The sequence below is a fragment of the Lagopus muta genome, chromosome 2, assembly GCF_023343835.1.
Source record: "Lagopus muta isolate bLagMut1 chromosome 2, bLagMut1 primary, whole genome shotgun sequence".
In the NCBI taxonomy this organism is placed as follows: domain Eukaryota; kingdom Metazoa; phylum Chordata; class Aves; order Galliformes; family Phasianidae; genus Lagopus; species Lagopus muta.
The window spans coordinates 90,630,469-90,645,675 of NC_064434.1; the positions used below are offsets into that span (position 1 = coordinate 90,630,469).

Genomic DNA, 15,207 nt, shown 5'->3' on the forward strand with positions numbered 1-15,207 from the left:
ATTTCTATCTATGTAATTGAATAGTTCCTGCTCTTTGTCATACTAGCAAGGTGGACATTTGTAGGAAGGATTGTCCTTTGCAAAGGGCTGACAAACTGTAAAGTCAATGAAAGATGGACTAGAATTACTGAATACACTGATGACACTTTGTAAAAGTGAGTATGAAGAGTCCATATTTGTCGAAGTGTGGTGGAGCAATTCCTATCATTGGTATTTCCAACCTTCCAACAAATTTTGCAAACTTTGGTCTTTGCCTTACAATGATGGTTAGAATGTATGATAGACTAAATCCAAATAAGCAGTGTCAAGCTAGAATACTGAGGTGGATTGTTTAAATGTTTCTTGGTGGAGCAAGAAGCAGTGCTGAATTGAGTCTGATCCTGGGTGAGAGCAAGCGTGTCATCTGCTGCTAGCACTACTGTAGCTACCCCCTTACACTTTAGTTTTAGGAGGCAACTGTACTGGGTGAAGTAAGTGAAAATTTAGTGCTCTTGTCTTCAACATTCCTCTACTTTTGAGCAGATAAATTTATCTGGTTAACATTTTCAAAGAATTCATATACTACACTTAAATTTTTAAAGAAAAAGTGATCTGAAGCTAGTCCAGAAAGCAAAACTTCCTCACAATATACTGTCTACAAAATCTTGGGGGCTTAGCCACGTAATTGTAAAACTTGTTTTGATATTATTGACAATGTGGTGTTATACATGGCCTCACTTTGTCTTCTCATTGCCCTGGCTTGTGGACTCAATCTCAGCCCGGCTTCCAAAACTGAACTTCATGTTCTTTTATAAGTCCTGCTGAGATTAGATGAATTAATATTTGTCCTCTTTTCAGTGGGATCTTCAATCTGAATGTGTTTACTCCTGAGACCTTGGGAAAAAAAATGAATTGTGCAGTTCTGTATCTGTGCCTACTCAGACTCTTGACTTACAAACATAAAAATCATAGTCATAGAATGGTTTGTGTTGGAAGGGACCTTTAAGACCATCTAGTTCCAACTCTCTGCTATAGGCAGGGACACCTCCCTGTATACCAGGTTGCTCACAACCCCATCTAGTCTGACCTTGATTGCTTCCAGAGAGGGGTCATCCACAGCCTCTGGGCAAACTGTTCAGTGTCTCATCACCTTCACAGTAAAGAATTTCTTCCTAATATCTACTCCAAAATCTTCTAGTCTGGGATCTTCTTTCTCTTGGGCCCTGATCAATTTGAGGTCCTAACTGAATCAAACTGAAGGCTCTTGTGGCCCACAGGGCTGTCCTGACAGTGACCAACAGAATGTGCTTATGGAAGAGTAAAAAAATGGGGCATGGAGCAATATAATGATAAGCCAAGAATACTCTTGCAGTTTCCTTCAATCTGTATTTAAAAGACTTGTAGTCTTTCAATTGTAATTGTAATTCAATTTCACGTGTAGGCTTTCAATTTTTGGATTATTAAAGTGTTCAGGTTTTGCCTCAGTATTCCTCCAGTTCCTACCTCTCTTAAATAGTAAGAGAAGAAATAGCTTGAACAGAAAGAATGTAAGCCCACAACATTAACTAGACCTTGTATTGTGCTTGCTTTGAAGACCAAATTGACTCTTTCTCTCTGCAATATTGTTTTGCAGCATGCTAATTTCACAGCATAGACTGTTATTGTTAAGCAGTTAAAAAAACTATGAAATTTCATTTATTAACTATCAAGAACAGGATAAAGGTTATTTAAAATGAAACTGTCTCTGGACACCTGGCAGTTTTGTTCTTGTTCTTATAATCCTTATCCTAAGATAAGGATTCAGATATAGCGCTGCCCTTTGATCTTCAGATGCACAGTTTAAGAGACAAGGCTGCAAGTTTGGTCATTTTAGCTTAGTCCTGAGTGAGCAGTCAACATCAAAAAATTATTATACATAATTTGTTACTACTGGCAGTGTCTGTTCAGGAAAGGCCAAGGACTGAGCTAGCATGAAGAATGAATTAGCTCTTACCTTTTACATTTTATTTCTTTTTTTTTATTTTCTTATTTCTAGAATGAAATTACCATTAATTATAAGCACTAATACATCCTGAAGATAAAATAAATGTTTATTTATTTTTTTAACGTAGGTGCCCCAATCACTGAACATCTTCACCTATCCATATATGATTAATATCCACTTATTGCTCCTCTGCCAAGAAGTCAGATGCTTCTTACTACTTTTGAAAGCTTATACCACAAAAAAAATCCCATTTAAATTAAAGAGGAAGAAGTGAGATTTCCTAGCTCTCAGACTGACTTGCAGCTACATTTTAATAGCATTACTCTATAAAACACTTTATGCTACAGTGTTCTGTTATTATAAAATATTATTTCTAAAAGATTCTCAATTTACAAAAAACTCTTCTTATAGTATTTGTGACAAGTATGTTTGATCAGAAAGCCTTCTTCACATATTCACTTATTTGGGAAGCCAGATATTTCTCTTTATTCACAGATATTCAGTAAAGGAAAGTAATTCAAGGGAAACTGTACTCACCTACAATCTCACTTTGCTTGGAAAGAATCTCAGTGTTAATGCTGTTTAATGTTTCTGTCAAAGGACAAAGTAGGGTAAACTAGAAGTGGCCAGCAATCAGGCTGTTTGTGGTTGTGGAAGACTGTACCTGAACAAAGACATATATTCATCTAAAGGGTTAATTCTGCTGATTCTGAACTCCAAAAATGAAGTTGGAATTATTTCTGCAGACAATAAAAAATGTTTAGTTTGCTTAGAATTTGAGCACAGCTCTTCCTCTTTTGGATTACTCATCCTGGGAACACTCAAGACCATAGTTTTGCTTCTCAACACAGTGGTGATGTAAAAAGAAGAAAAGGGCTGGAAGCCAAAGGGTATCTCCAGGATTTCCCCTGTATTCACTCTACACAGCCATTTAGTGGCAGTTTACAACCCAACTTCTGTGTATTTTTCATTTTTGCTTATATCCTTTTCAATCAACCTTTTCTCCCAGAAGTGGTGATCATCTCACTAGAGAGGGGAAGTATGTCTTTTTCAAGTGTTTCCAAAAGAATTTCTCTGTTTCTCATGCTCCCTAAAAAGAGACATTTTCATTATATTCTTAAAGGTGGAAGGGTGAACTTATAATTGGGAAAAATAATTCATTTTAACCATGTTGCACAACAGTACTGCACGCTAATTTTCTAGAGGCTGCTTCTTGTAAAATCATTGTAGTTTGATACCTTCCATTTAATGCCAGCAAGAACATTTGTCTGTTATTTTCTGTCCAAAGAAGTGAGATAGATTTTACACTAACTAATCATCTGTTGCTAGGAGGATCTTACAATAAGATGTGAAGATGGAGGTTTTTGGGGATTGATCCTATGCCAAGTCCTGCAAGTCAGTTTAAAGATTTGTCCATATAGAGACATCTTTTTCAGAATCTGAATTGCATAGCCTGTGTTTCTATGGTTTTTCTAGACAACAAAATTCTTCCTCTACTCCTGTGGATTAATGGCAGAGTTTAAAGGACAAGCTGTGTGATCTATCAAAAGTGTACATGCTGAGATCTTAGAAAAAACATCACCACGCTTTGTGTTTTATTCTCAATTGAGATGGCAAAAGGGTGGAATTGCTGCAGGGTCAGAAAACTCAGGGAGTTCCATACTGAATGTGGGCTTTGTGTATGATGTGCTACATGCTTTTGAGAAAGAATCTGTATTGCAGAGAAATTAAAACATAGTACATTGTGAACTAAGTCACTCACACATGGAGCCACATTCACACATGCATGGAGTGGAGCTCCACTGATGTTTCTGAAGTAGTTATTGGGGTAAATTTGCCTGATACATAGTAGCCCAGCTGTTGTTTATACAAGTTTGATGTGATGTGTGATGTTACTGAGGTAATTTTTGAAATTGTGATATGAGAAATACATGCTGAATTAGAGATGAGTGCATGAGAAGAGGGAAGGTCAGGAATGGCATGGGAGAAGTCATGAAGATAAAATGCTGTACATTTCTCAACAGCAAACCTTGTTGATTAAGAAGTAGCACTGATGGTATCCTTGCTTTAATGAGACTTCAAGATGAGTGATGCACCAATTCTTTTGTTTTTCAGCTCTTAGGCAAGTTAATAGTATAGAAGTAAAGTTATTTCATTAACTTGCTCAGTTTACTAAATATTCAATACTTATATTTAGTATATAATATATACTGTTAATCTGGGAAGTCTGTCCATCCTGCAGTGGGCATCAGGAGAACTGTATATCTTTCCTGGTATTGTTTTTGCCTTTATTTTGCATGTTTTATTTGTTTTTATTTTTTCTATTTCAACTGTCTTTTAAGAAAATCTTGTGGGGTTTTTGTTTGTTTGTTTGTTATTACATCACGCTTTTCTACCTGTGCTAATCTAAGTACTGTGGCTTGGTTCCCTCTTTATTCTTTCCTATATATGATACAATGAACGTTCATTAAATCTTCACTTAATACTTTACTGGTGTCATTGAGGACTGCTTCCTTAAACTCTCTGAGTTTTTAGTTATTGTCTAATCCTATAGGTTTAATACAACAAATTGCATAATAAATCTGTCAGAATATATATCAGTGAGAGAACATTCACATGTAAGTGCAATGCAACAGACACAGGGAACAGTGAAAAACAATTAAATGTTACATGATTTTGTTCTGTATTTTTTGGTGAAGTGTATGAAGTCTCTAGCATTTTTTTCTTAAGCAAAACAAATTTACACATGGTTTCCATGGCTCTCTGTTAAGAGTTTGTTCTCCAGTCTTCTGATACATTGTAAATGGTGTACTTATAAGGATTTCTCTTTACTCAGTGAGAAAAGCAGTGATTTTCAAGTTGATTTTTATTTTTAACAAAGGTAACTTTTTCCATTATCAAAATGAGAGCAGATGGAATTTTAATTTTAAAGACATGAATAGTATCACACATTTAAATAAGTGTTTTAGGGTTCTGGAAAACTTCTCAAGAGTGTAAATAATGTTAGCTTACAATATATTCCTGGGCAGAGAGGAAACACACACTGTGTTTTCACATGCAGTTAATAGAATGTGCAACCACCTTCAGGGATTATTCTTCAGACTAATCTCTTAAATTCCCATTTTCACAGGGTGTTTGTAGAAGCAGGCTTATTTCGGAGGTTCCTAGAATTCATATACAATCCCATGCTCACAATAGCTCTTAAAGAAGAAATGATAACTCTAATGGCATTTTCCATTCCTATTTTTAAAATAAAGACATTAATCAAGCTAAAACCTATTTTCTGCTTGTTTTGAAATCAGTTATAAGTCAAATTAGAAGTCAATAACAAAACTTTGAACGTTCTGTCACTATTCTATGTCTTATAATAAGTGTTGTTTCCCATGCCATCACTCACTCATTCACATCATTATTCCTGATCTGGTCAAGTCATGAACAGCCTGCACAAGAAAGAGATCTGATAAAATAAACCTCAGTCAGAGAGTTAAACAGTGAATGACAGATTTTTGGATTCCTCAGTATTTGCTGTGCTGCTGTGTTTTGGATATTGTGTCATATTGATCCATGCATTAAGCTAAGATTTTGTTCCTCTTTTGTCATTTTGTGTAAATACCCAAGCAGTTACCTGCTTGGAGACTCAAAAAACATTCTGATTTCCTGCAGTTGAGCTTAGTGTCTCTGCAGGGTTCGTGGTTGATTTTATGATCTGTGAGCAGGGTACCAGGCTTGAATGTTACATTGACACCTCTTTGTATAGTCTGTAAAATTGCAGCCTAGTTTACTCCTAACCGTGCATTTAAAACGTGATTGCATTATTGTTTTGATGTCAAACAAACATTTTGCAGATGAAAAGAACTGAAGCAAGCTTTAAAATCTGAAGGCAGAATAACAATAATTAATGCTTCTATTACTCTGTTTAAACAGTATTTATATTAAGCAGAAGACAGGTAATTAATCCCACTTGAAAGAATATACACTCCTCATCACTCATTTATGAATTCTTCTGTCTTTGAATAAAAGTGCTATCTCAAAGTTAAAATACCTTAACTACAATCACAAGCAAGGTCCTCCAATTCTTTTAGAAGCGATTTCGTAGAGTATATTTTTATTTATTATTTTTTTAAATTAAAGTTTACAGGATCAGGCCTAAAAAGTAGCATTATCTGGTTGAGCACTGAACTGTCATTTATAAAATTGGGTGACGGTTTTTCTATTGTCAGCCATTACAAGAAAATTTTATTTTGAATTCAAATGGTGAACCAGGCTGTGATATTTTTCCAATATATCAATAAAATTCACAATATATTTATTGATTATTCATAAAAATATATGTTCATATTAGTTAAAAGTAACAGATTATTCCTGTTAAGCGACTGTAATGTGTCTTAAATATTTTGTAGTTTCAAATTTGATTTAGTGGACATCATTTCATTGTACTTGTTGCTAGATTATTGTTATACAGAATTTTAATAGATGAATATTAACCCAATAAATGTCACATTACAGGTATCCTGTTTTCATAATGCATGGAATGTTTTGACAGGCTGTAATAAGCTACGTATTTGGAAGTTTTAAATTTATTTTTTCTTGCAGATGTGGCTGCAGCACCATTTAAACAAGGGTTTTTCTTGTGAATCATTAATGTTTTAAGGTATTTCTTTTACCTCCCAGAGAAACTATATCTGGGGATTAACAAGATTGTTCACTGGAATTCATGTGGAAGCATAACTGCAGTAGCTGAGAAACGATCATGTTTCCTTTTAGTTCTCAGCAAGAGTAATTGAATGTTGAATATCTTACTAAACGCTGGACTGTGACAGTGTGTTAACACTCCGACTATCTCCTAACAGCAGGGCAATTATTTGCTGAGTGGGATTTTTATAAATCCCCTGGCAGTAGTATGTCCTGATAATTATGATGAAGTGCACTGGTCAGTGTTGATTCAGCAATCCCTTCTCTAGCAAATATTTCATTCACAGCTCTCCTTCATGCTTTTACTTTTATGGCTTTTAGAGATCTCTTACCTCTTCTCTCAGCTTGCTTAATTTTTTACATATTACAGTGGAGAAAAAAAGGATTTTTGAGTTCAGTCCCTATCTTGCTGAAGTCTTTACTCCTTACGTGCGTTTTGAAGAAGGATTTAAGACATTATTAAGAGAGCAGTGTTAGAAAGTAGAGCCTCATTCATGGTCTTATTGCGACAATTTCTTGCAAAGACCACTTCCGTCTAAGGTATTGTTTTCAAAATTAATTGACTGTTAATAGAAGCATTTATATTCACTATATATTATTTTAGAATTTTGGAGTTGATATGAAAAGGAAATTAAAACTTATCTTTATTATAGTTCTGTTTAATTACAGCAAATTGTATTTTTAATGTGTGAGGATACATTTTCTATTGACTTCATACTTGCAGTTTCTCTTCAATTCATCCTGTTGATTTTTAATTTTGCATGCATGTAATAATTCACAAAGCAGTTGCTACACTGTATCTACTAGGGCATTTCTTATTTGGAATAGTGGGTGTAGGTTTAATTACTTAAAGTCAAGGAATAAGATATGTTTTAATTCATAAGTAAAATTGCAACATCATTGTTCCCATTTTATTATACCACTCATGATCACTGATCTTTTCTGAGGAAATATCTAACATAATCAACACTGTTGTGTCTTTTCCTTTCTACTTCTGCCTTCTCTTTTTCTGCACTTTCTTCCTCACACTTTGTTTCTTTTGCTGCATAGTTTTATTTTCAAGGCAAGCTTCTAAATAATTTATTTGTTAAATTCTGGGAAAAGATATCAATTACATTTTTTCTCTGTTTCTGGAAATAAAAAGGAGATAGAGACAAAAAAAAAAAAAAAAAAAAAAAAAAAAAAAAAGGCCATTCTGCAGCATACATTAAGTTTACAATTAGAGGTGGAAGTGATACAGAATATTTTAAAAACATACACATTAAATTTTTTTTCCTTATTTATTTATTTATTTATTTATTTGTAGTATGCCATCATTAATTACAAATGTAAGAAAATATTTGGGAGAAACTAGATGATAGAGTGTTAGAAATGCAAAATCATTCAAAATATTAATGTAATGCTAAGGATGACTGGGTAACAAATGGTACATTTGCCAGTATGCTTGACCTGACACAATTAATATTCCAGGTCATGCTTGGGTTTCCATGATGGAAGGTCTGAGGCCGAAAATTCTAGGGGAAAAATATATCTATTCTATAACTCATTTCTCTCCCTCCTTTTTCTTTTTTTCTTTTTTCTTTTTTCTTTTTTTTTTTTTCTCCTCTGATGGGTGAGAACCATAGTCTTATAAAAATAAATAAAAAAATAAATCTGTGCTTTCACACCTCATTTGCCATATTCACCACTGGGCCACCATTCAGCAGAAGAGGCTGATGCAAGGAGGTCAGCAAGAAGCTATTATCAGAGTCGCCTCCTGAGATTACCTTGGTCTTATTGAGTTGGAAGTTAGCATGACAGTACTGCAAATAACTCAGCTGCAGGTTTTTTAAAAGTAGCATAGATTTCCCCATAGTGTTTGTCACTTTGGAAAATTGTTCCTGGAAATGAAGTCCCAGAAATCAGGCTTTGACAGAGGACTTTCTGAGTTGTGAAGAACATGAGTACAGAAAAATGTCATACTCCCTACAGAAGAGCTACTTTCTGTAACCTATCATAATATTTGGGAGGGTGAAATATAATCTTGTGAACTAAAGGTGGAGAAAATATTGAAATCAAAGTATGAATTAGTATTTCATGATTTTTTTTATATTAAAAGAGCGGTCCTAACTACAGTAGTTTTGTAGTAGAGAGGATATTATATTAAAGCAGGGAAACGATGAAGTTAAAGCTTTTAACTTATAGTAATTGTTTCAAGAAGATATGAAAATCTATTAAATGCCAAGGGCTTTGATCATTCAGATTCTTACATTTCTGCATACTGCCATCTCTCTGCAGAGGGTAGAGTGAATAAGGCATTCATCAGTACGCAGCACATACACAATGAATTGCAAAAATGACTCTGATTTGCAGAGATATTTTAAAATTAATGGAAGCAATTTTAGCATAGATTGATCTGAACTGGAAAATAGAATCCAACTCATCCCCTACCAAACTTTCCTAATTTTAAATCTAGGCTTAAAACCTACCCACAAACCTTGGGGATTTTAAAGTAAATTAGTATTAATTTTATCTATCCAGATACGAACTCTACTGATTGCTCTGCTATCTGTCTGTTTGAATACTTGAACACATATGATTAAAATGTAAAGTAATTAACAGGATTGCTTGAAAAATCATTAGTTAAAATGCACTTCATAATTAATTTCGACCCAGATCTTAAGTAGAGTTTCAACAGTAGAAGGCGCAACTTGTATCTTGTAAAGTGTCCAGCTGGCTTCACAAATGTGCCTCACTAAAAATCCAAATCTGTTTTCATATTTGTTATACCATTTGTATTTTTAACCTGATAATATGTGAAAACAGAGCAATGAAACATTACTCTTACTTATGGCAACTTTTCAGCAATAGTAATCCAAATGACACTGAATCACTGGAATCAGCGGGTTCCCAAACCTATTATGGCTAATTTGGGTGTCATTAAAAGTGCTAAAAGTCAATCCAATTTGTGCACCTTGAGACAGCTGCATTTCAATGTTTGAATACTGTATGAAATACACATTACTGCCAAACGTTTGAACAAAGAAATGTCAAGAACATGCATAGTATCACAATATAGATTACAAAATGCAGTTTCAGAAGACAAATAAACTCATATGGCTATTAATACATCTCCAAATATGAACTGTAGAAGCAGTGCCATTTCTTACAGCCCAGAATAGCACATGGACTTTTATTTTGCAGTCACTCATAATCACACAGACTAATCCTGCTTGCCAGGTATTTGAAGCATGGATCTCTGTAATTTAGTTTGATATGCTGATGAGCTGAAGGAACCACCAGTAGTTGTTTGGAATGAGTATGTTTCTGCCACTAATCTCTATTCATGTCCTTTTTACCATCACACAGTTACACTGATAATATAACAATGTAGTTTACACAAAGAAGAGAATGTATAACATGGACAAAAATATATTGTTGGGTCCAGAACACTTACAGAATTTGAGCTTATGGTCCTTAGAATTTGCTAAAATTATTTTGAATAAGCTACCATCTTTGATTGTTTTTGTCCATTAAGTAAGGTTGAAATGAGCCTTATTTAACTTTTTTGAGACAAGAAATTGTGATTTCCCAGTAGGATATGCTAATGAAAAATGCAGTAGACATAATTGGGGATTGTCCTTTTAGCTCAAAGATGTTTGCACTTTAGGAGGAGGCTGGAGAAAAGCAAGGTCAGGAACATATACTTTCTTACTTACCTTTCCCTGCATCTCTAAAATGATGTCTTTCTTATTCTGTTTATTCAGTACTTCTTAGCAAATAAATACAATAAAAGAAGAACAAACAAACAAACAAACAAAACCAACTGAGCATTAAAACTACCTTAAGAGCATTAGGAACATTGCAAGTATTCTATTGTACATAGGGTACAATTTCAGGTACATGAAGATCATCTGCATAATTCTTGCTTGCTTGCATAAAATGAAAGTTACATGCATTGAAAGAGCTGAAACACAGATAACACATTATGTTATCCTATTTAAACATTTTGTTGAAGTGAACTGTAAGTTAGTTGAAGTCAAAAGTAACCTCATCTTCTGTTCAGATTGCAGGCATATACAATTCACCATTCAGAAAATCCCCAGATCCGATGGAACTACTGCTCCGGCAGTCAAAGCCATTGAGCCACAAGCAGCAGCGAGTGAAGAGTCCCTACACATATGATCTCTATGACTGGCCAACTTGTAAAAGACCTCCAACTTTCCCCACAGGAGAGGCCCTGCCGCCCATTGGCAGACAGAAACCTCAGGTAACATTTTTCAGTATCAAATCTGTCTTAAAGAAAAGTACATGTTGTGTAAAAACAAGGAAATGTGATTCTCTAGTCTTTGCTTTGGAGAAAAAAAATGTCATTTCTGAGAGTCAAAGAGATCTGATATGACTGAGTATCATCTTGATTCATCAGCTGTAAAATTTTTAGATTCCAAACAGTTAGGGTAAATTAAGGGTAATAGGACAAATTTGCAGTTGAAATAACTGCTAACTTTTTTTGACATTATTTTCCACGTGGAGGCTAAAAGTTACTCTCTCAGTATGGAGTAGTTCCTGCTCTTTTTGTCCACTAGCTGTGTGTCACCTTTAATTACGAAAGTTTCTACACATTGTTCTGCATCAGTCATCATGTTGCTCTGCTCCCTTCTTTAACTGTCATGGTCTCAATTTCATTTTCTGTTCATGTCAACATGTGTCGCAGATTGTTCTTTTTTCCTCTCTTTTAAGTAATGGAGATCTCCAAGATAATGCATCAGAGTAAACGTATGATGGCAAAATGGCAAAACAGTTTTTACAACCTTAGCTAAACCTGCTGGAAATATGTCCAATATACACAGTAGATAGACCTTTGAGACCTTTATGTGCTTCACTTGATGACAAGTGGATATTTTTTCAAACATACAGCTTTTGCCAATACATGCCTGATACAGTTACTTTTGAGACAGTGGATTTTGTCCTCCATTCTGAACAATGTTACAGTTTGCCCAGTCAGCTGACTTTCTTTTTTATGTATCTCACACATAAACTTTATTGCCAACTTCATTTTGAAGGACTGTAATATCTTCAGAACATCTTGTGCATGTTTTGGATGATAGAATCCAAGTTGGAACAGACTCACAAGGACTACTGAGTCCATCTCATGGCTCCACACAGCACCACCTGAAATCCAAACCCTGTGTCTGAGAATGCTATCCAGCACTCCTTAAACTCCAGAACTGGGGCTGTGCCCACTATCCTGGGCAGCCTGTTACATGCCCACTGCCCTCTGGGGCAGAGTCCTGCCCCTGTCTGGGGCTGCCATTCCTGTGACACAGCTTCGTGCTGTTCCCTCAGGCCTTGTCTCTGTCACAGCAGATCTCAGCTCTGTCCCTCTGCTCCCTGTGAGGAGCTGCAGCTGCCATGAGGCCTCCCCTCAGCTCCTCTGCTCTGAGATGAACAAACCTCACATATCTTGCACTCTGGATTCTTCACCATCTTCATAGCCCCCATTTGGATCCTCTCTAATAGTTTTATGTCTTTCTTCTATCATGGCACTCAGACCTGCACCTAGTGATAGAGGTGAGGCTGCACAACGCAAAGCAGAGCAGGACAATCCTTCCCCTCACCTGACAGCAGTGCTGGATCTGGAGCACCCTAGGAGTACAGTTGGCCCTTTGGACTTCAGTTCTCACTGCTGGCTCAGGTTCAACTTGCTGTCAACCAGAATCCTCAGCTATCCTTCTGTGGGATTACTTTCCAGCCTTTTATCCCCGAGTCTATACACATATGTAGATCTGCCCCACCCCAGGTGTAGAATCTGGCACTTGCTTTCTTCTGTTAGTGGTTGCCCAGCTCTCCAATTTGATCTCTTTGCACAACCTCTCTACCCTCAAGGAATTCAACAACTCCTCTCAGTTTAGTGTCATCCACAAACTTAGAATGAATTTAAGTTCTGCAACCAAGTAATTGATGAAAGCATTAAAAAGAACTGGCCCTAAAATGGAGTCTTCAGAACCTCATGTTTTTTTCAGAAGGACAATGATTCTAAATAAGACTTTATCAGTAACTTTCACTGAAGCTATCATTTAGTGGAAGAAATTAAGTAACAGCAATGAGCAATTATCAATATATAATACACCTTTGTTGATATTTAACTCCTCTGAACTGATATGGCTATTTCCAAATACAGTCTTAAGTTTGAGCTACTGCTAGGTTCAAGCTTAGTTTAGACATGCCATCTGTCACAATTTACATGTGGTATATTGGTTGAATTTGCCATGATCGCACAGGCCAACACACACTCAAGAGGTTTTTCTCACCTTTGTATCACATCTGACTTGTCCATAAGAGGACAAGTCAGTATCTGTGATGGGATGTGAAAGCAGAGGTAATTGGGTTAGAGCACAAGGAACAGATGCAGATCTGCCAGAAATAGAGGTGAGTCCCACAGAGGTCCACACTGCTTGTAATAATAAGGATCAACTTCAAATAAATTCTCCACCTTTGTTCTTCCCTCCATTCATCCCCACACTTTAGCTGTTTAAGCTTCTTTGTATAATGAGCTCATTGACTCATGTTAGACCCAAGTCAAAGCGTGACCCAACTGTTTAGTGATCAGGGAGTTTGAAATTGACTGTGTATTGAAAACCGGATATATATGACATTACAGCCTTATCTTCTGGGACCAAAGGGGCTATGACTATGACTATCCTGCTTGAGTGGGATGTGACTAAATGCATGGTCTCTCAGGGCAGAAAGAAAGATTTTGTGTGGGTAGTAATGACACGGGAGTCATACTTTTTAAATAGAGAGAAATCATAGTTTTTACATTGCTAAGTTGCTCTTGCAAAACCACTTTACTGTATGTATCTTACAAGCTTCAGTTTGGGTGTGGAATATTTTATAGATGTTTCTAAGTTCAGATGTACACAGCAGTAGTGCACAGACAGCCTTCCAGAACAAACCAGAAGAGTCCTGTTTATTTTCTGCACCTCAAAGAGGGAATTTACTATATAATACTTTAATCCTTTCAGCACCCTGGGATGTACACTGTGGGGCAAATTTTCAAAGCACAGTGCGTGGATTTAGCTGTGCGACTCTTATTGATGTTAATGGGAGTCACACGGCTAAATCCCTGCACAACACTTTGACAATTTAGGGTTGTATTGTCTAAGGAAAGGATGGTGTTTTGAGCTGATGAAACAGCTGGAAATGAAAACCCATCAGAATGCATCATCCTGAAAGTTGTCCAGTGTTACAGTAAGGAATTTAATTACTAGCTATACTTGTGTCCTAGTTCTCTGTGATAACACCTTCTGGCACCGTGCTTCTTTTTCCTGTACATATGCATGTCACATCCAGGGTGAGCCACTTGTTACTCCACTGTTCATTCAGATGTCTAGCAATTGTGTTGCTGATAGGGTTGGATGTATTATATAAGAATTATATGTGCTTGAAAGAACAAAACTTAGATATCTACTAGCATTCTCTTGGAGTAATTGACATTTAGCATTTTATGTGTAAGCTCTCTGATAATGTATTTTAGCATTTTAATGATGCTTCTATGTTAGTTATAACAGATCTAACATTTTTGTTACTAAGTTAACTAGAATTACAGCTTGATGGAAGCTCAGATAATTCTGAAATTAGTCCAGTGCTCATTCAGAGGCATTTATAACAGAAAGCACGTTCCCATTTGTAGGGCACTTTTTTCCTTTTTTCCTTTTTTCCATGCTAGTGACTGTCCTGGCATGGAGACAGTAAAGAACATAAGAGCTTGTGTAGATTTTATCACAAGTTTTTGACTTTATGATAAAGTAGTAGGAATGCCTATCTGCTGTAGACAAATCTGTAGCAATAATATTTATGCTATTCAGTAGAGATTCAAAAACATAACATACGGTGTAAGTGTCTTTCAGGGTGAAAATTGCTGGTTCCCTTTTGAAGCAGAGCGGCTGAAATGCTTGTAGGCATTGCAGATATGAAAATATTTTTTAGCAACATTTTTTTCACAGATTACAACAAATTTTGAAGTTCATCTTGTGAAATGGAATAGGCAAATGGATTTTTTAGAGGTCTTGTCATCTTAAATAATACATTAGTTGCTTATTGCTAAAAAAGTTTCTACAAATACGTGACTCAGAGAAATGGAAAAATTTAAAGGGAAAGATAAGAGTAAACTTAATATTTTGCAATATGCCTCTGTTTCATTAGAGATGACACAGCCTTATTGGAGGGACCTTTTGCATAGTTAAACTCTTTTTATCTTCCTTTCATTAGTATTTGCTGTTTTCTACTAATTTCATTTGAACTGTGAACTGAGAAAGAGTTAAAAGTTCTTAGAAACTGAAGAGAGGGAAAAAAGCTCCCTTGGACATCTGAATTGGCCCTTACACTTGTGAAATATGAGTATTTATTTTATTATGAAGAAGAAATAGAATATTCTGAAAGAATGCTTTCCAAAAGCAAATGTATCTGTTCTGATATTACTTGACAAAAGTTTCTTTCCTCTTTTCTCTGTATATTCAGCTCTGCAAACATCTTGAGACTGTTCATCATTTTAGTAACTATTTTAAACTTAT

At 35.6% G+C, this 15,207-nt stretch overlaps 1 protein-coding gene across 4 annotated transcripts in view; it reads left to right on the top strand.

Annotated features, from left to right (window-relative positions):
- The window catches only part of SPATA17 (spermatogenesis associated 17), a 97,545-nt gene that overhangs the window by 41,213 nt on the left and 41,125 nt on the right, over positions 1 to 15,207 (top strand). For all 4 annotated transcript variants that reach the window (XR_007375038.1, XM_048935914.1, XM_048935915.1 and 1 more), the window contains one exon: positions 10,701 to 10,904. Coding sequence is in view for 3 of the 4 variants with exons in the window: in XM_048935914.1 (XP_048791871.1) it covers positions 10,701 to 10,904 (204 nt within the window). In the remaining variant the exon portion in view is untranslated. The remainder of the gene's footprint in view (positions 1 to 10,700; positions 10,905 to 15,207) is intronic.